At 47.9% G+C, this 20,734-nt stretch overlaps 1 protein-coding gene across 25 annotated transcripts in view; it reads right to left on the bottom strand.

Moving 5' to 3' along the window:
- RhoGAPp190 (Rho GTPase-activating protein 190) overlaps nt 1–20,734 on the bottom strand; it is a 709,768-nt gene that overhangs the window by 50,383 nt on the left and 638,651 nt on the right. For all 25 annotated transcript variants that reach the window (XM_068385117.1, XM_068385108.1, XM_068385124.1 and 22 more), the window contains one exon: nt 15,536–15,637. In XM_068385117.1, coding sequence (XP_068241218.1) covers nt 15,536–15,637 — 102 coding nt within the window. The remainder of the gene's footprint in view (nt 1–15,535; nt 15,638–20,734) is intronic.

The raw sequence follows: 20,734 nt of genomic DNA, 5'->3' as shown, positions 1-20,734 counted from the left end.
ATGAAAGATCTAATAGCTCATACACTCACCCCTCGTTAGGCCTACACATTTGGTACAGTATTCCCTCACCATTTTGCGGCTCATGTTTCGCAGCCTCAGTGCATTGCCGGTTTTTAAATATATATGCATAATTTCTGCTGAATCATGCAAATCCATGACACGAAAAAAGTGTAAATTCTGGAAGAAACAGAGAGTCGTGACACACCACTTTTTACTCAATTGAGATCTTATATGGCATGTTATTGGTTAAAGGTTAAAGGTGTCTGGATTCAGTTCCAGTTCTACCAGAATAGATGCTCACCAGAAGGGAGTCACCCAATAGGAGCATAGAGATTTGTATCCTAGGAGATGATTAGCCATGGAGCCAGCTCACAGTATCTTGCCTTGTGTCGTCTCCCAAATGTGCATCAATTGTGTACAGAAACTTGGAGGCATCCATGAAGAGCAACGTCTCCGGGGAGAATCCGTCAGCGGGGAGCCCCGCCTGGAGTTCTCCGGCAGGGACCACCACCGTAGGGCCACCCTCAAACCGGGGGACAGTGATCTTTTAGGTTCCACTTAAGGGGCCTCAGTTTGATCCTGCCCTGAAGGACCAGTTTCTCTAGGGAGGCCAGGTGACCCAGTAGCCTTTGCCAGTCCTTGGCCCTCATAGGGAGGCCCTGGAGGAATGGCCTGGAAAGCTCCCAGAGGTTCCTGATGTGCTCCTCGGAGGGGAAGGCCCTTGCCAAGGTCCCCAAGTATACCGTCCTTCTGACTGGTGTAAGCTGGGATTTCTACATATTTACTATGATACCCAGCAGAAGGTTAACAGAGCGTCCCGTTGCTGCTCCAAGGGTCCCTCTGACACTGAAAGCAGCAACCAATCGTCCAGGTAACGCAGGAGTCGGAAGTTACGTTTGTGCGCCCACTAAGATACCAGGAAGAACACTCTAGTGAAAACCTGAGGGGTCGTGGATAGGCCAAAGCATAGGGTGGTGAATTGGTAAGTTACCTGACCCCACTTCAGCCTGAGGTACTTCCTGCTCGAGGGATGGACTGGGATCTGGAAGTAGGCATCCTTCAGGTCCAGGGTAATCATAAAGTCCCCTTCCCTTATGGCCGTCAAGACCGACCTTGGAGTTTCCATTTAGAATGGGGTTTACCTGATAGACCTGTTCAGGGCTGAGAGGTTTATCACGGGCCTCCAACCCCCGAGGACTTTTGGACCAGAAGAGCCTGCTGAAGAAGCCCGGGGAGTTGTCCGACACCGGTTGGAGGGCTCCCTTGAGTAACATAGTGGAGATCTCCACCTGGAGGGCTTCCTTGTGAGAGTGATCCCGGGATGCAAAGGTGTCCGCTCTAGGGTCCCTTACCAGGGGAGGGGTCTCGTCCAGGAAGGGGATCCGGTAGCCTTCCTTCAGAACCCGCACTGTCCATGGGTCGGCTCCAGAACTCTCCCAACTTTGCCAATGTTTCTGGAGGCATCCCCCTACCAGTGGCTGTGATAGTGGCAGGGGGCCTTTCGCACTATCTCCTCCTATGGAACCGGGCTCCTCTGGCTCTCCTGGAGGCAGACGGCCTGGGCTTGAGGGGGCCCAAGGATCCTTGATGGGCCCTGAAGGAGGGCTGGTGGAAGGAATCCCAAGACCTGGCGGAGGCGTCCAACTGCTGCTGGGGAGAAGATGAGGGCCTTTTCATGGGGGGCTTCGGGGGTCTCCAGAGAGCCTGTCGTGGCTGATAGAAACCGCTGGGAGCCCTGCCTTCCTTTATGAGTTTCTCTATTGTCTGTTCCACCAGGTTCTCTGGAAACACCCCTTCCCCTTCCACTGGGGAGTTCCTTAGTAACCTGGCGTCTCTGTCCGGAATCCTTTGAGCCAACTTGCTCAGGACTGAGTCTCTCCTCCGCAGGACCCAGTTGGTGCCCTGGGTCCAAGCTTGGGCGGAGGAGAACTTAATGGCCCTGGCCCCGGACCGGAGAAGTTCTCGGAAGAGGTTCAGGTCTGTCTCATTGGAGAGATAGTGGTTAGTGTGGAAAGTGGCCACTGCCGCAGACCACAAGTCCAACCAGGACATTGCGTGGGCCAGGGACCAAGCGCAGGCCTCCATCAACAGGGACTCCTGCAACGAGAAGGTGAGGGATGGTGCCATGGCTCGCTCGTCCAACCTGCCCAGCGACAGAACGGCCACCGACTCACGCATGTCCAAGGGGGCCCCCAAAGAGCCTTCAGGGGTAATAGAACTTCGCCTGGCCCCTCTGAAAGGCCAACAACTTCCTGGAGTTTCTGGTCTTGAGGGAATTTTTGGGCGCCGCCACGAAAGAATTGACCAACCTCTTGGCCTTAAGAGTGTCCACTAAGGAGGGGAGCTTGACATTGGGCCTGGACTCCTTAGGCACCGTCCCCAGGGCCCTGTCTACCCCTGTGGCAAAGTCCAGATCCCTGGGCTCCTCCGCCTCACTCAGGTTGTTCTGGGTCTGGATCAAGGCCAGGACTCTCCCGAACATCGAAGTCTCCTCTGGTGTTGCGTCCGGCAACATCAGATCCCCCACATCGTCATTTTCCTCCACCGGGAACTCGTCCTCACGGTGGGGCTCGATCATCGAGTCTGCGGGGTAGCCGAGGGCTCCAACCAAGCGAGGGGACCCGTGGTAGAGGAGCACCACTAGGGGGTGAAAGCCGCCTCACTCGAACGGGGCCTCCCCCAGCCTGGGGAGCTCATACCTCTAGGTTCCTTCTGTGGGATCCCTGTGGGATCCCTACCCAATCCTGGCCACACAGGGCCTGCCGCTGGGTGGGCAGCCGATGGACAGGCCAGAGAGCCCCGGGAGCAGACCACAGGCCCCGCTCTTCTCACGGGAACCCCCGTCCCACGGGCAGCCTCTACTGCAGTGGGAACGGGGGAACCTCTACCGGCCTTCCTTGGTGAATGGGAATTGCCATGTCTGCGATGCCGCCTGTTTCTCCTGCTGCTGCTGCTGCGGCGCCTGTGCCGCCTCTGGGACGACCTTGAATATTTTCTATAGTACCTCGAGGAAGACCGCGAACGGCTCCTCTTGCGCTCCCTGCGCCTTCTCCTCTCACGGGAGGAGGAACTCTCCGAGGAGGTCCCGTCCGAAGATCGGTCTCTGTCGGAGGAAGAAGAACGCTTGGCTCTCTTCTCTTTTGTGAGGTTTGTCGTCCCGCGGAGTCACTGACCCGGTCTTCCCCACCACGGGGGTTGCCGACCCGACCGAGGGAGACGGTGGGTGCATCGCACTCCAAGGTCTGCTTTGTCCCAAGGCTGCTTGACGTCTCTCAGCAAACTACCCGGGATCCTTGACACGGTAGACCAGGGCGGTGGAACAGCATCGGAAGAGCCTGTCATACAACGCTCACGATATGGATCGCACGTTCCCGATGACGGACCTGGAACAATATACAGAGAAGGCAGATCGGTTACCGGGGTTACGACCAGAACCGCTACCAAGGGAGGCAACTCTGCACCACGAGTTTGGGCTAAATACTTCTCCATGGAGGGGGTACCCACAAGGCGCAAGCGCACCTACAAAAACAATAACAAGGGATCCGCCGCAGTGGCCTCACCAGACGAAACAACGGGCTCAACAATCGGTCGAGGCCCGGCAACAGACTCACCTACGTCCCCGCCATGGATGGGGACTGGTGATGACCTTTGGGGCTTAACCTGTACTGGAGTCGTCCTCGCAGATGATGACTCTACCGAGGTTTCCCTCGACATAGTAAGTTTCTCTTTCTTGGCCGTCTTCTTCATCCTGACTAACTTCCATTGCCAATCGGGCCAAACGACGCATTCAGGGCAAGTAGCATCCTTCGCACACCTTTGTCCCCGACACGTGGAACAAAGAGAATGCGGGTCAACTTCTTCCTTGGACAAGAAAGCGCCACAGGCTTTCTCCGTAAAAGGCCCAGGGCAACGACGATGAGCCTCCATCACAGGGCAATGAAACACACAGGAAAAAAAAGGACACCGGAAAACACAAGGGAACACAAGGAGACCACGTGGGAACCATGAGGTCAGGGTCAGAGCGGGAGCGAGGTCGGGACGTTGTACACGGACCGACAACCAGCGAGAACTGGGGACCTGAGGTCAAGATACGGCCGGGCATTGTGGGGGTGGGAATCGAATAAATTTGGTCGGAGCGGAGTGGTTCATACCAGTACCCCCCTATGAAAGTAGTTCGAGGTAAGTATCTCTTGTTGGAACAAATGTATTTTCATATGATTTTATAAACTTTTATTCTTATTGTACAATAATATGATTTTGTGCGCTGTTAATGCTTCAAATAGTAGATAGCTGAACTATCATAAAAAACTGTTAAGCTCTTTATGACCGCTAATTAATATAAAAACAGTCACAGCTGTTTTCATAGTTCATTCACTATGATTTACGTTAATTATGTGAACGTTTACGTTGAATATACAGTAAGTATTTTGAAATTATCTTTGATACTTGCGGTGGACAGACGGAAAGTCAAACAAAATGACTCCAAACTGGATTTTTATTTTTCCATGTATTACTTTTGACAACTGACGTATATTTGACACCGACTTAACTAGAAAAAACGTAAGTTGAGGTATACCTGCATTCATTTTAGATAAAATACTGTTCATTTAGTCATTATATAAAAAAGTTGGGAATTTGAGGTCCATACCAGACTTACCATGTATTTTTAAAGGAAAACTTTGTTTCATATACGTGAATTTGTTTTACGCGACTGTTTTCGGATGCTAATTAATCGTGGATAACGAGAGTCAAGTATACTGCTATGAAAAAGATCATAGGCTCCATTTCAACTGGTATCGTGCACTGGGAATGCTAGAATTAAGCAGATGTCAAAGTTCTGTGACCCAAATGTCGTGGAAGAACAGGAGCGAGGTATCCAATCATGTCGAGTCCGTTAAGCACAGTGAATAGATGAATTACATACTAATACATATTCTTGGGGAAGGAAATGTTTCCAACAAGTAACCATTTGCTTTGTGTACCAGGCAGGAATGTACTATGATTGTTCTACAACGAAATTACATTCCAGGTACGTGATATAACTCCCATGTTTACTCTGGAAAAGTTCAGTCAAGGGTGTTCTCATCACTTGGTTGAACAATAAATGGTCACACTGAGACTGCTAAAACACTTTAATCTTAATTGGCTTAAGTTAAATGCATATGTAAACTACAAGCTCTATCTATAAAGGTAGCCTTTGGGGGAGAACATACAAAGATGATATTGTACTTCTTTTGCCTACTTTCTGAGCCATAAAGGATATTAGGACTATGATTTTGTGCATTACATAAAAGGTTCCTTTTGTTGGGTAAAAGCCATGTAATATTGTTTGGACAAAACTACGAACATTAGAGGTATCTAATTTGTTTTGGGCTCAAGCCATGTCGTCCTGATGGAAGTTCCTCTAAGGTAGCTTCCTAGGGTATATAACAACTACGGCGATATTCCCAGAGAATTTACCTTAAGGTACCCAGAATTCTAACTCCTGGAGCGAATATCCCTAATAAAAGAATCAGGGATATCGCAAAATATCAGCGGACGTATTCTTGACACGCCACATGGCAATCTGTACCCCGAACAGAGTTAACACTTCGTAGGGGTCAAATGGCAAGAAAACGAAAACGATAAGAAAGGGGGGAGCCGTTCATAAGGCATCTCTCCTCCCCGTTTCGTAAGCGTGCCCTGCGCCGCTCGCGGCGCCATCTGTATTCCTTTTTGCGTAGCTATACAACTCGGTGTTTTCCCTGTGTTTCTACCAAATATCTTGGATTTACTCAAGCTAATATGCTTTCTCCAACTTCTTCTGCTTCCGATAAGTTGAGTACCATTTCTTTTATGTATAAATGTAGGCTCTTGGTAAAATTAAAGTAATTAAAAGAGTTATTTTTGATACAAGAGCTGTTGCCTGCTGGAGGCGTCCTGGACGCTGTCGCTCGCTAAATAGGATTTATTTGGTTAGCCAGAGCGACGTTCCCAGCCCCCCTTTTCGCTTTAATAAATTTATCTGCTTAGCTTATTTAGGAATACTTTTATGATGCTGTAGTATAGCGCCTTGGCGAAGGTTTTGCCTAGGCTGGCCTACGCTAGACCTTGTAGCCTAGTCGTTTGGCCCTTGTACTTCCTGCATGATATTTAGTCTTCCAAGTGTGATTATTTAAATTTTATTGAAGCGTTAGGCAACGTTTTACATATAAGCTTATGCTGAGTTTTTTCCAAGATGGTATGAGTGAGTTTCGGTGATTTAGGTAATCGATTCTCCCAGTGCCTAGGCTAGGTTGTCTTAGGCTATTGATATATTTTCTCGTTCCCCCCGTTTGCTCCCTTTTCTTCGGGGAAGGTGCGCAAACCCTTTCCCTCTGCTTAAGCCTTGGGCTTAACCCTAGTGGTTTATTTGAATTAATTTTCGATAACTATATTGGGGTGGTACTGTACCTTCCTGTTCCAGCTTGTTTGGTTCAGAGAGGGGCAGTACAGCAGTGTTTTAAGTCTGAGTCTGTGTTGGTCTGGCTTGGGGTAGAGTCTCCCTCGCTGTCTGACACAGACATAGGAGGTTTAGCCTCCTTCGGTCACTCTTGAAGGTTTCTGTAGCTATGATCCCTTCGTTCGGTGACCCTTCAGACTTGTCCTTGTTGCTGTTCCGGGTGTGGGGTGTGTTCCTTTCCCTGGAATAGCAATACCTTCCTTGCATTGGTTATAGGGAGGCAGCAAGTGTTGCCGGCCTCCCTCCCCGGATTCCCCCCTAGGCTGAGATGGGCTTTCTTGGCCGTGGGTGATCTTTAACCAGTGCAAGGTTGGACAGGACCCTCTTGTCCCTTCCCTTCTGTCCTTTCCGTAATGTCATTAGTGTCTGCCTTCCTACATCCGTACCTAGCATAGGTTAGGATGGGGAGCTGACTTGGTTCCCTGCCGGCCGGCAGAGGACCTGTTACCTTGAGTACTGCCCGGTCCTCCCTTGGTCCCTCATCCACTCCTGTCTGTAGATCCAGTGAGCAGTGGTTAGGAAGCCTGAATTAGATTCTCCCCTTCCTTTCAGCACTCTTTCGGGTGTTGGGCGTTGAGGTAGTATAGCCTCTTAGCCCGGCACCCATTCTGTTTTCTTCTAGTGTGTTGTACTCTGCCGACTGCCGGCCTAATGGCCGGCAGTCGGGCAGTTGGTGTTCTCTAGTTCTCTTGCTGCCGGTCGGCGATGGCTACATGCCTTTGCTGGCCGGTCTCCTCGCTCGTCTGCCGGCCGCTATGAGTGGCGGCCGGCAGCCGGGCGCTACCTAGCGTGGCTGCCGGCCGGCCTTTACCTCGCCATGTCTGCTGGCCACTGGGAGTGGTGGCCGACAGCCGGGCGCCACCTAGTGTAGCTGCAGGCCGGCAGTCACTGCCGGCCGGCACAGACATCGGAACTAGAGTTCTGCCACCTTAGAGTTCTTAAGTCGTATACTTGAGACCTACCTGTGGGGGCTGCCGGCCGGCACGCCATCCCATATACTATATCAGTACTCCCCTGTATAGCATATACTGTGGGGAGAGGGTATGATATAGTAAGTTACAACACTGTATTTTCTAGCATGCTTGTGTTGCTTTGTGCAGTCACTTGGTGTTGCCTTACAGGGATGGAAAGAGAGTTCTTTCTGTCTTTAGCCAGTATGTTAAAGTCTCACCTTGGGTGTGAGCTACACCTATTTCCCTTGGGAAACATTTACTTTGGTTATTCTAGCAGAGACTAACCATTTGATTTTAATTGCTGGAAGGCTACTGCAAGTGACTGTGTGGGAAACACAAGTGTGTGTCTTTCCTTTAAACTTTGTACATGCTTGTATATACATGTGAATTGAAATTCACCTGATATTCATGGAAATTTTCTTCTTTTACAGGAGGAGCATCAGAAGTGCGGTAGCGTCTTCTGCAACGTCCGCAGTAAGAACTTCTGTGGGCATGATTTGTGTAGGAGGCACGCGGCTTGCGCAGCCTCCAAGGATGATCTCCGTTACTGGGACCCTCAGGTATGTTCAGTATGTACTAACCTGCTAGCTGAGGCCTTTGAATCCCCTAGGTCGGCGGAGTCAAGGGATGCAGCGAGGGAGAAGCTTCGTGTTTGGGTAAGGTGTTTCCAAAAGAACACCTCTGGACCTTATCTTCCAAGTGAGAAGATGAGGGCGTACCTCTTTCCCAAGGCTTCTGCTGACGCTGTCGTCCCCCAGCCTTGGCCGGAGATCCCTCTCGTCCAGATCCCCGTGGATGCTGAAGTCGCGGAGGCCATGCAAGACATTCAGCTGGACGACAAGATGTCGGACATGTCCGAACGGGCGGAAGAGGACCTCCTCGCAGGGGGCGAGGACGAGGATCAAGATCCGAACGTCGTGGAGGAAGAGGATGCCGTGCCATCGGACGCTCCGGTTCAGGCCCCTGAACCTATCCCCTCTACTTCGTCCGCCCTTCCACCAGAGCTGGGACAAGCTCTCTCTTCTATTGTTGGCATGATACAGCAAATGCAGAAGGAGAACAATCAGAAGGCAGCTGCAATGGAGCTACAGATGCAGAGGATTGCAGCATCACGTGGGCCTCCGAAAAAGATCAACGTGAAAGACCTTCCTGTGTGCTCGGATGCCAACCCGTGGAGGTATGCCGAGCACATGCCAATGACGGTCGGGAAGATCGTCATGTCGGAGAAGCTGAGTTCAGTTCCCCTTGAGGAGGTGGAATTCTGGCCCAGCAGAGGGGCCTATTCGGACTGTTACGTCCGTCTGAAGAAGGAACCGGCCTCGAAGGAGGAGACGGAGCCGAAGGAGGAGACGGAGCCGAAGGAGGTGATCGTCTTGGATCACGCCAAGGCTCAAGCTTCGCTGGCGTCTGCAATGAAGGAGAGGGGCTTCTCGAACGCGAAAGTTGCTGCTTTGAGTAAGAAGCACCCTTCCTTCGTATCCTCTCCGGCTAGGGCCTTCCCCTTTCTGCAGAAAGGGTTCGCGGCCGTTCTGAAGGCAGTCGAGGCTGGCAAACCATGCCCCTCCTTGGAGGAATGCAAGCCTTTGTCTTTAGCCTTGCCGATGGACAACAAGGACTGGAAGGACGTCCATCTTACCTTTTCGGTTGGGAAGTTGGACGCCGATATCGCAGGTCGACAGTTCGGTGAAAACCTCCCTAAGCTGTCTGAATTCCTTCTGCGAAGGGAGCTCGAGACAAAGGAGCGTCTGGCAGCCTCGATGTCTCTCCAGACAACCATGGAGACAATGGCAAGCGACGCCAAGGTCCATGAAATGTTCATGGTGGTGGCCAAGATCCATCTGGCCACGGTGACAAAGGACCTCTATAGCTTTGTCAAGGCGAGGAGGGCCTGCAGGGAGTTTGTGTTCGCCTCGGCCACAGTGAGGCACGAACCGAAGAAATTGATCTCATCCAACATCTGGGGCAAAGATCTCTTCCCCAGTGATGTAGTTAAGGAGGTGGTGGACAAGGCAGCCACCGAGAATAGGAATCTTCTCCTTAAGTGGGGCCTGTCCCTCAAGAGGAAGTCTTCCCCCGATGAGGGTCCCCAACCGAAGGGGAAGACGAAGAAATCTAGGTTTTCTCCCCGCCCAGCCAAGCCTTTCAGACCGCAACGTCAGCAGCAGCTTGCTGCAACAATCGGCTTTGCCTCCAGTGCGCCAGATGGTAGCCCAGGCCCCGACCACCTTCCAATGGGTGCCCCAGGCCGTGTCCTCGCCATCCCCGGCATTCAACCCAGTGTTCGAAGGGCAGTCTACCACCTTTCGAGCAAAGCCCAGAGGAGCAGCCAGAGGCTCGTCTAGACGCCCCTCAAGGGGAAGGGGATTCAGAGGTGGTCGCGGCCAAGGAGGCAAGACTGCAGGGCAGCAGTCAAAGTGAAGTGTTGCCGGTAGGAGGGAGACTACAGTACTTTCGGGATCGTTGGACCTTCGATCCCTGGGCCCACAGCCTGCTCAAAAATGGACTGGGTTGGAGCTGGTACAGCACTCCGCCCCCGTGCCCTCGATTTTTCCAACACTCCACCCCCGTTTTGGAGGAGTACATTCAAGAACTGTTGGAGAAAAAGGTGATCCGGAGGGTAAAGTCCATCAAGTTCCAAGGGAGGCTGTTTTGTGTTCCCAAGAAAGACTTGGGGAAACTCTGAGTCATTCTGGACTTGTCGCCACTCAACAAGTTCATAGTGAACCACAAGTTCAAGATGTTAACGTTGCAACACATAAGGGCCTTACTGCCCAAGAGGGCATTTACCGTCTCCATCGACTTGTCAGACGCCCATTGTCACGTTCCAATCAGTCGCCGTCTCTCCCCCTACCTAGGATTCAAGCTACAACGAAGGCTTTACGCCTTCAGAGCGATGCCTTTCGGGCTAAACATAGCCCCAAGGATCTTCACGAAGCTTGCGAGCGCAGCGCTCAAACAGTTACGCCTAAAAGGGATCCAGGTGGTAGCCTACCTGGACGATTGGCTGGTGTGGGCAGCATCCAGGGCGGAATGCTTGCAGGCTTCCCTACAGGTGATTCAGTTCCTAGAGTATCTAGGGTTCAAGATCAACAGAAAGAAGTCTCGTCTTTCTCCATCTCAGAGGTTCCAGTGGTTGGGAATTCACTGGGACCTAGTGTCACACCGATTCTCCATCCCGATGTCGAAAAGGAAGGAGATAGCGGGGTCTGTCAAGAGACTTCTAGATTCCGAGAGGATATCAAGACGCGAACAAGAGAGGGTTCTGGGCTCTCTTCAGTTTGCATTGGTAACAGACCCGGTGCTAAGAGCACAGCTAAAGGATGCAGCCGGAGTTTGGAGAAGCTTTGCATCAAACGCGCGAAGGGACTTGAGGAGACTGGTTCCGCTTCGGCTACATTCTCTTCTCAGACCGTGGTCTCAGGCCAGTCTTCTAAAGAGGTCGGTACCTCTTCAGCCACCTCCCCCGTCAGTGACGATTCACACAGACGCTTCAAAGGAAGGGTGGGGAGGTCACTCTCATCGAAAGAAGGTCCAAGGGACCTGGTCCAAGCTATTCGGGACCTTTCACATAAACTTTCTAGAAGCTATGGCAGTACTTCTTACCCTGAGGAAAGTTTCCCCGCGTCACTCGATCCACATAAGGTTGGTACTGGACAGCGAGGTGGTTGTGAAATGTCTGAATCGGCGGGGATCGAGATCCCCACCTCTCAACCAGGTGATGTTGGCCATATTCCGACTGGCGGAGAAGAAGAAGTGGCACCTGTCGGCAGTTCACCTTCAAGGAGTCCGCAATGTGACAGCGGACGCTCTATCCAGGGTTACACCGGTAGAGTCGGAATGGTCCCTAGACGCAGGATCATTCTCCTTCATCTCGAGTCAAGTCCCAGAACTGCAGATAGACCTCTTCGCGACGAAGGACAACAAGAAGGTGCCGCGATATGTGTCCCCGTACGAGGACCCCTTGGCGGAAGCAGTGGACGCGATGTCCCTCAATTGGAACAGATGGTCCAGGATCTACCTGTTCCCCCCTCACAACCTTCTGTTGAGGGTCCTCAACAAGCTGAGGTCCTTCAAGGGAGTAGCAGCGATAGTGGCCCACAAGTGGCCGAACAGCGTGTGGTTCCCTCTAGCTCTGGAACTACGACTGAAGTTTCTGCCACTCCCGGACCCAGTTCTGTCCCAGCGAGTCCAGAAGTCGACTGTCTACGCTTCATTACAGAAAACCCGGACCCTGCTGCTCATGATTTTCTCTCCCTAGCGGTGAAGAAGCGGTTCGGGATCTCGAAAGACAGCATTGACTTCCTGGAGGAATATAAGTGTAGGTCTACTAGAAGGCAGTACGAGTCTGCTTGGAAAAAATGGGTGGCCTTTGTCAAAGAGAAGAATCCGCATGAGATCTCGACGGATTTCTGCCTGTCCTTCTTCATCCACCTCCACGGACAGGGGCTGGCAGCTAACACGATTTCTACGTGTAAGTCGGCTTTGACAAGGCCCATTCTGTACGCCTTCCAGGTAGACCTCGCTAACGAAATCTTTAACAAGATCCCGAAGGCCTGCGCCAGACTTAGACCTTCAGCTCCTCCAAAGCCTATTTCATGGTCTTTAGATAAATAATAATAATTATAATTATAATTAAATGCTAAGCTACAACCCTAGTTGGAAAAGCATTTCGCCTCATTACTCAATAATGAGGAGTGTGCACTGAAGGATTTGACTCAAAAGGTTATCTTCCTTTTTGCACTCGCGTCTGGGGCCAGAGTTAGTGAGATTGTAGCCCTCTCGAGAGATGAGGGCCGCGTTCAGTTCCTGGATGGGGGAGAACTGAACCTGTTTCCGGACCCTACGTTTCTCGCTAAGAACGAGTTGCCCACCAACAGGTGGGGTCCCTGGAGAATCTGCCCTCTGAAAGAAGATGCATCTCTATGTCCTGTAGAATGCCTAAAGGTCTATCTTCGTAGAACTTCAGACTTCCAAAGAGGTCAACTGTTCAGAGGAGAAACATCGGGCTCGAATTTATCTTTGAAACAACTCAGGGCGAAAATTACATACTTTATTCGCAGAGCGGATCCCGACAGTTCACCCGCAGGTCATGATCCGAGGAAAGTTGCTTCATCCTTAAACTTCTTTAACTTTATGGATTTTGAACACCTTCGTTCATATACTGGCTGGAAGTCTTCCAGGGTGTTCTTTCGCCACTATGCTAAGCAAGTGGAGCAGCTAAAGAGGTCTGTGGTAGCAGTTGGTTGCGTCGTTAACCCTGCTGTTTAACTCTGCGAGGAACAGTGGATTTAATTGGAACTATTAATTCCAGGGTGAGTGTATAGTTATATGCGGTGCTATAACTGGGAGTGAGGGCACCGGGTGCCCACAGTGACTGTTCCGTCTTTAAGGTGAATTTAGCATAAGTACAGACATGTGTGCCGAGCGTTTTTGACGCTAATGTCAGTGGCTAGTAACATGGACTTTTAACTTTGATACCTTGGTACGTGAAAAGTGGCTCTAATGTTTTCTTTCAGATAAACATATATCTGTTTACTACCGTACTTGTGAAAATTTATTGGTTATCCACCTAACATATGTATATAATTGTGGTAACCATGTCTATTTATTGTTTGTCAATAAACTTGTTCTCGGGAACCTTGCGTCTCCTTCACCTATGTCAATTTCTTATCAGTTATTGAGCATTCAGCCTATGTACGTTAATCGGGGATATCTATAATAGCCTGTTCCTTGATGCAAGCCTTGTTGCATTGGTTTATACTTTCCTTAGTGTAAAGGGCTCCATCCTTCTCAGAGGACGGTAGCGGCAGCAAGTTTATTCTTACACAGATATAAACCTTTTGTCCAACTCAGTTTCGACCATGGGGTTGGTCGGTATTTCCCTTTTGACGCTGTAGTTCCTTACAGACTATGCTTTACTTCATATAGGGTGAGACCACTATATGGTTTGCCAGTGATTCATACATAGGTATATGTACTCTTCGTTCCTTCCCAGAGGCTAGTAGGACTCTTCCCTGTAGGGGGCAGGAAGCGCTATCATGGTTTATGGTTAGTGAAAAGATGTATAACGGTAACATCTTAGGTCTCTCAGTCGAGTTGACTAGGGAAATATTTCTGAGGAGTGCGGCACGTTTTGAGAATCCACAGATACAGTAATGCTCTGGTACACTTCCATCAGGACGACATGGCTTGAGCCCAAAAAACGGATTTTGAGCGAAGCAAAAAATCTATTTTTGGGTAAGATGGCCATGTCGTCCTGATGGACCCTTCCTGCCCCTTTCCTTTTTAAAAAAAAAAAAAAAAGGGAAAGGGCTGTAGGACCCCTCCCTACATACAGTATCTGTAGCACCTCGTGTATCGCTACAAGGAATACAGATGGCGCCGCGAGCGGCGCAGGGCACGCTTACGAAACGGGGAGGAGAGATGCCTTACGAACGGCTCCCCCCTTTCTTATCGTTTTCGTTTTCTTGCCATTTGACCCCTACGAAGTGTTAACTCTGTTCGGGGTACAGATTGCCATGTGGCGTGTCAAGAATACGTCCGCTGATATTTTGCGATATCCCTGATTCTTTTATTAGGGATATTCGCTCCAGGAGTTAGAATTCTGGGTACCTTAAGGTAAATTCTCTGGGAATATCGCCATAGTTGTTATATACCCTAGGAAGCTACCTTAGAGGAACTTCCATCAGGACGACATGGCCATCTTACCCAAAAATAGATTTTTTGCTTCGCTCAAAATCCGTTTTTTGGGGGATTAGAATGCCAAATCATCCTCTGTCCAAAAATGCAATGTACTGTATTTTGTGTTAAAAAAGTTTGGTCACAGAAGCTCATAAATAATTAATCCAAGTCTAATAAAAGCTTTAAAAGTTAGAAGTGCAATATTTCTCAATTTTTTGGTGAAATCTTTCTTCGAGATGGGTTATGAAGACATTTCAATCATATGTCAAGCTGATTTTCGCTAAATCTTACATTAACGAACCATGGTTTTTATATCAAGATTGCTGGGCTACAGGTCCTATAGTGGCTGCCGATGAGTGGTCAAATCAAATTTTTGGGTATAGCTAATCTATAATTTTCTTAATTTCAAGAATTCTAGTTTGAGTTATTTAGTGCATGGGTTGTATAAATAAGTAAAGTACGGTATTTATGGAATAACCTTAATTCACTACATTACTAGAGGTATGAGTCTATTGAAAGGAAAGAAAATAGGAGTTTTTCAAATTTCAGGGGTAAATATCGATAAAACAATCCTTCCACCGAGGCTGCAGTATGAATAATATCAGGTGAGCATAATAATAAAACAAAATATTATTAAAACTGTTATTGGGATGTTGATAAAGCAGAGATTCAAGGGAGAAGCATTATGAACATCAGGTGAGTATAGAAATAAAAAAAAATTATCCATTAGAATCAAAGAATTTGCAATAAAAAATTAAACTTTCATTAAATGAGCTTTTTATCAATTAATATTATAGTACTAAGAAAATCATAAGGATATCAAAACATAAGTTATAGCTTATGTTTTGATATCCTTATAAATTTTCCTTGTACTGTAATCTTAATTATGAAAACAAAGAACACAATCATTTCAAAATGATACTGTAAAGTATGTAACCAAAAATTTACGTTTGTACTCAAACATTGTGGTACCTTGAAGACAATCACCTATTTTACAAAAATCATTCTCAAATTGACAAAAAAATACATGTAGACTACTTAGACAGGATTATAGAATGAATAACTCACTTCTAAAGTACTTAAAAAAAAAGATGGATAAGTAACTCTTAAGAATTCAGGAAGCAGACAAGATAGGCTTTTATCATATATCAATTACAGTATCTAAGAAATACTATTTTTATATACCTTGAGTATGATTTGTAGGAACAAAGTTATTTACAATACCATGAAATTTATCTCCTAAAACTACAAATATACTTTGATGTGAATTTGCTGGAATTCACACAAAATTTCTTATAATGAAAACCCGAATTGACTTAGCTTAAAAATATAATTTTCAAACGTAACATGCTAGCTAATAATTCAAAATTAAGCAATACAGTACTACATTTCTTAGGAAACTACACTATGGCAACATTACCTTCTCCTTCTCAGCAGCCTTTTTTAATTTTTCCTCATCTTTAGCTCTTTTCCTTTCTTCTTCACGCTGACGTGCTTCCTCTCGGGACCTCTGCTTTTCTTGCTGCAGATGGATGAATGTCAAATATTCAAAATGCTAATCGTACATTACATCTAAGAAAAATCTAATATAAAGCATCAAATAGTTTCAAAGAAATAGATATATGAATAATTTATCACTGAATGTTAGAATAGATTCTACCAATAACTCTTATTGATAATAGCAATGTTACAAACTTATCAATAAAATACAAAAGAAATAACTATAAAAGAGAAATTTAATTCAATGTATTATTTTCATACTTATCTGGTGTTCATATTGCTACTCTCTCAAAGACAGGATTTACATCAATATATACCCTAAACTAATAATTTCCCATTTACTTTCCTTAGGCCTTTATTACAGTATCAAGATAATTTAGGAATTAATGGCAATAGCCTTGGGTTCGGTGGGCTACAGCATTTTTATCTCCCCTTGGCATTACTAGTCAAGTAAAGTACCATGCCAGTATCAAAATAAAAAATTTTACAATCAAAACTTCCCTTATTTTTATGAAAATACCATGAAGCTCATACGGCTTATTCTATACTGATGGAAATGGGCCTGTGAAGGAAAGAGATAAATCTATTTTTGGGCGAGATAGCCATGTTGTCCTGATGGAAGGTTCCTTCAGTAGCTTCCTTAGGGTATATATGACTACAGTAGATATTCCCAGAGAATTAAACTAAAGGTTTCACAGAATTCTAACTTCTGGCTCGAGTACCCATAAGGTTTCCCTTTAGGATATCGTATAATAACAGGGGATGTATGCTTGACACGCCACATAGCTATCTACACCCCACATAGCGTTTACGCTTCGAGGGGGAAGTGTGGCAAGTTATGGGAGTAGCCGTTACTAAGTTCTCCTCCTTCGTTACTGTTAGGGTACTCTGTGACGTCATAACCGCCGCCATGTTGGCCGCCATCTTGGTTGACGTCACCGTTGCGCGCCTTCCTCATTCCTTCCGGTGTTTAGGCCAGCCTCCATGATACAATAAGATTGGGAGGGGCCTGTCAAGGCCTGAAAAGAGGACAAGGGCAGGTCCATCAGGACGACATGACTATCTCACCCAAAAATAGATTTTTCGCGTTTGGGTTCAAGCCATGTCGTCCTGATGGAAGTGTACCAGAGAATTAATGTATGGTGGATTTTTCCCTTTTTGTAGTGCCTTCGACTTCTAGACAATATTCCTTTGGTCTGATGACCATAGAGACCTGTGACATTTCCGTTATATGTCACTACAGATAAGCATATGTATACCATGTTACCGCTTCCTGCCCCCCCCCCCCCCTATTTGGACGTACAGAACATCTTGAAGTTACTTGATAGAGGAACTCACCTAATATCGGAGATACCTGCCGGTCCCAGGGTCAGATAGGAGAAGGTAATTACAATTGTGTTGGAACAAATTACCTTAGTCTAGATGAGTTTATATCAATAAGGAACAATATTATAACATTGTTCATACCATTATTCAAATAAGGAGGTAAATAAAATTCTCTAACAGTGTTTTTTATTTCCAATGTGAGGGCGAAATGAGACGCACAGGTAAACAAATTCTATTTTATTTAGTTAAATATGAATTAGCATACAATAAGCAATAAAATGTAATGGAATGCAATTAGTAACATAGACTTAAGACATCAATAGAAATGGGCGTGGAATCTGAAAAGAAAAACTTGCCATTACACACATTATTTCCAGAGGAACTATAAAGTCTTTCTAGAAAGTCTTATATATACTTCATGTTAAAAACATGTGGCACACGTGTTTCTGTCTATGTGCCTTCACCTTTGTATAAGAACAGTCCGTAGTGTCACAAGGTGGCACTTAAAATCACTATGTTTCGCACTAGGGTCAACACAGGCACCCATAGAGTTAGAGTCCCGAATAACTCACTGTTCTACGCATCACTAGGTAGCAGGTTTTAGCACACTACCTGCAGCTACCACATAACGTTTGAGCTCGTGCACCTGCTTCGCGTAGTGTTTGAAAAACACTCTGGAGGACTTCCAGCCTGTGAAAGATCGAAGACTTTCGAAGTCCATCGACTGGAAGAAGTTCAGGGAAGAGGCGACTTTCCTGGGATCGTGACCTGCGGGTGTACTGTCAGGATCCGCTCTGCGAATGAAGTAGGTGATCTTCGCCCTTAGTTGTTTGAGTGACAAGTCGGACCCTGAAGTTTCCCCTTTAAAGAGCTCTCCTCCGCCAAAGTCTGAAGTTCGTCGAAGATAGACCTTTAGACTCTCCACTGGACATAGAGAGACATCTTCCTTCAGAGGGCAGATTCTCCAGGGGCCCCACCTTATAGTGGGTAGCTCGTTCTAGGCGAGAAACGTTGGGTCAGGAAAGAGGGTAAGCTTGCCCGTTTCAGCGAACTGTATCTGGCCCTCTTCTCTTGATAATGCCACAATTTCACTGACTCGGGCTCCCGAGGCGAGAGCAAATAGGAAAATCCCTTTTTGAGTCAAATCTTTCAGAGGGCAAGACTTATTGTCCAAACTTGAGGCAAAGTGGAGCACCTTGTCAAGAGACCAGGAGATGGGTCTAGGTGGGGGTGCGGGTTGAGTCTAGCACATGCCTTTGTCAGCTTGTTAAAGATGTCATCGGACAGGTTTATCTGCAAGGCATACAGTATAGTAATGGTCTTGTCAAGGCCGATTTGCAAGTGGAAATCGTGTTGGCTGCCAGGTCTTGTCCATGAAGGTGAATGAAGGAGGACAGACTAAAGTCTATAGAGATTTCTGTAGGATTTTTAGCCTTGACAAAGGACACCCACTTCTTCCAGAATGACTCTTATTGCCTTCTGGTAGATTTTGTTTTGTATTCCTCTAAGATGTCCAAGCATTTCTTCGAGATCTCAAACCTCTTCTTGATGGCTAGGGAGAGAAAATCATGAGATGGAGGTCTCGGGTTTTCCTTGATGAAGCGAAGACAGTCGACTTCTGAACTTGGTGGGAGAGAACTGGGTCCGGCAGGGGAGTGAGCTTGGGTTGTAACTCCAGGATTAATGGGAACCAGTTGCTCCGGGGCCGCTTGGGTGCCACTAGGGCTGCTGTTCCTTGGAAGGTTCTCAGCTTGATGAGGACTTTCAGCAGAAGGTTGGGTGGAGGGAACGGGTAAATCTTGGACCATCTGTTCCAATCCAGGGACATGGCGTCCACCGCTTCCGCTCAGGGGTCCTCGTATGGGGCCACGTAACGAGGAAGTTGCTTGTTGTCGCTCGTTGCGAAGAGATCGATCTGCAGTTCCGGGACTTGTAGGGAGATGAAGAAGAATGAGTCTGCGTCTAGGGACCATTCTGACTGTATCGGGGTTGTCCTGGATAGAGCATCCGCCGTCACGTTGCGGAATCCTTGTAGGTGAACTGCTGAGAGGTGCCATCTTTTCTTGTCCGCCAAGCGGAAGATGGGTAGCAACACTAGGTTGAGTTGGGGCGATCTTGAGCCCTGACGGTTGAGACATCTGACCACAACGTCGCTGTCCAGAGTCAGACGGATGTGGACTGAGGGACGTGGAGACAGCCTCTTCAGAGTAAGCAGGACCGCCATGGCCTCCAAGATGTTGATGTGAAACGTCTTGAATAGGGGAGACCATGTTCCTTGAACTTGCCGTTGATGGGAGTGACCACCCCATCCTTCTAGTGATGCATCCGTGTGGATAACGACCGATGGAGGCGGTAGTTGAAGAGGTACTGATCTTTTCAGGTTCTTTGCCTCCGACCATGGCTTTAAGAGTGAACGAAGCCAGGTTGGCAGAGGTCTCTTGAGATCTCTTCGAGCGATGGATGCGTATCTTCTCCAGACTCCCGATGCATCCTTTAGCTGTGCTCGTAGTACTGGGTCTGTCACTGAAGCGAACTGGAGGGAGCCGAGCACCCGTTCTTGTTGTCGTCTTGAAATCCGTTTGGATTTTAGGAGTCTCTTGACAGATCCCGCTATTTCCTTCCTTTTCTTCAGAGGGATGGAAAGACGGTGTGACTGAAGGTTCCAATGGATTCCTAGCCATTGGAACTTCTGAGCTGGAGAAAGCAGAGACTTTTTGGTGTTGATCTTGAAACCCAGATGTTCCAGGAATTGGGTCACCTTTCTGGAAGCTTGCAAGCATTCTTCTGAGGATGCCACCCACACCAGCCAATCGTCCAGGTAAGACATCACTTGGATGCATTGTAAGCGTAGCTGTTGGACGATCGTTTCTGCGAGCTTCGTGAAGATCCTTGGGGCTATGTTGAGTCCGAAGGGCATGGCTCTGAAGGCGTAATGCCTTCTTTGAAGCCTGAATCCTAGGTAGGAGGAGGCCTGGCGATTCATTGGAATGTGCCAGTAGGTGTCCGCCAAGTCTATTGAGACTGTGTAAGCCTTTGGAGGCAGCAGGGCTTTTATGTGCTGAAGAGTCAGCATTTTGAATTTGTTGTTCACTTTGAACTTGTTGAGAGGGGAAAAGTTCAGAATGACTCTGAGTTTGTCGGAGTCCTTCTTGGGAACACAGAATAGTCTTCCTTAGAACCTGGTGGACTTTACCCTCTTGATCACCTTCTTGTTCAAGAGTTCTTGGACGTATCCTTCGATGACGGGGGTGGAGTGTTGGAAGAATTGGTGGAAGGTTAGAGGTGGTGTTACCCAACTCAATCCTAGTCCATTCTTGATGATGCTGTGAGCCCAAGGATCGAAGGTCCAACGATCCTGGAAGAGGCGGAGTCTTCCTCCCACAGGAAGCATCTCATTGCTTCTGGTTTCCCGACGGTTTAGCACCTCGGCCGTCTGCTCCCCTTCCTCCTCTCCCTCTAGATTGACATCGAGAGGAGTCTTTGCCGGAGCCTCTACCTTTGGGACGAAAGGTAGTTGACTGTCTTTTGTAAGCTGGCGTGAAGACTGGTGACTGAGCCACCACCGGCTTGGGGACCAGCTGAAAGGTCTGTTGGGGCTGAGCCACCAACTGGGGAGCAGCGGATGTTGGAAACTGGCGCTTAGCCTGCCGCTGCTGGGGTCTAGGCTTATTCGTTTTCTTCTGAGGTTGGGGGCCCTCATCCTGAGAAGATTTCCTCTTCTTTGACATACCCCACTTCTGGAGAAGGTTCTGGTTCTCCGTGGCGGCTCTCAACGATCTCTTTCTAGTAAGTA

Source organism: Palaemon carinicauda, chromosome 1 (assembly GCF_036898095.1).
Source record: "Palaemon carinicauda isolate YSFRI2023 chromosome 1, ASM3689809v2, whole genome shotgun sequence".
Classification (NCBI taxonomy): domain Eukaryota; kingdom Metazoa; phylum Arthropoda; class Malacostraca; order Decapoda; family Palaemonidae; genus Palaemon; species Palaemon carinicauda.
Note: the sequence above shows the minus strand (reverse complement) of the source record. Positions and strands in the feature narration are given on the sequence as shown.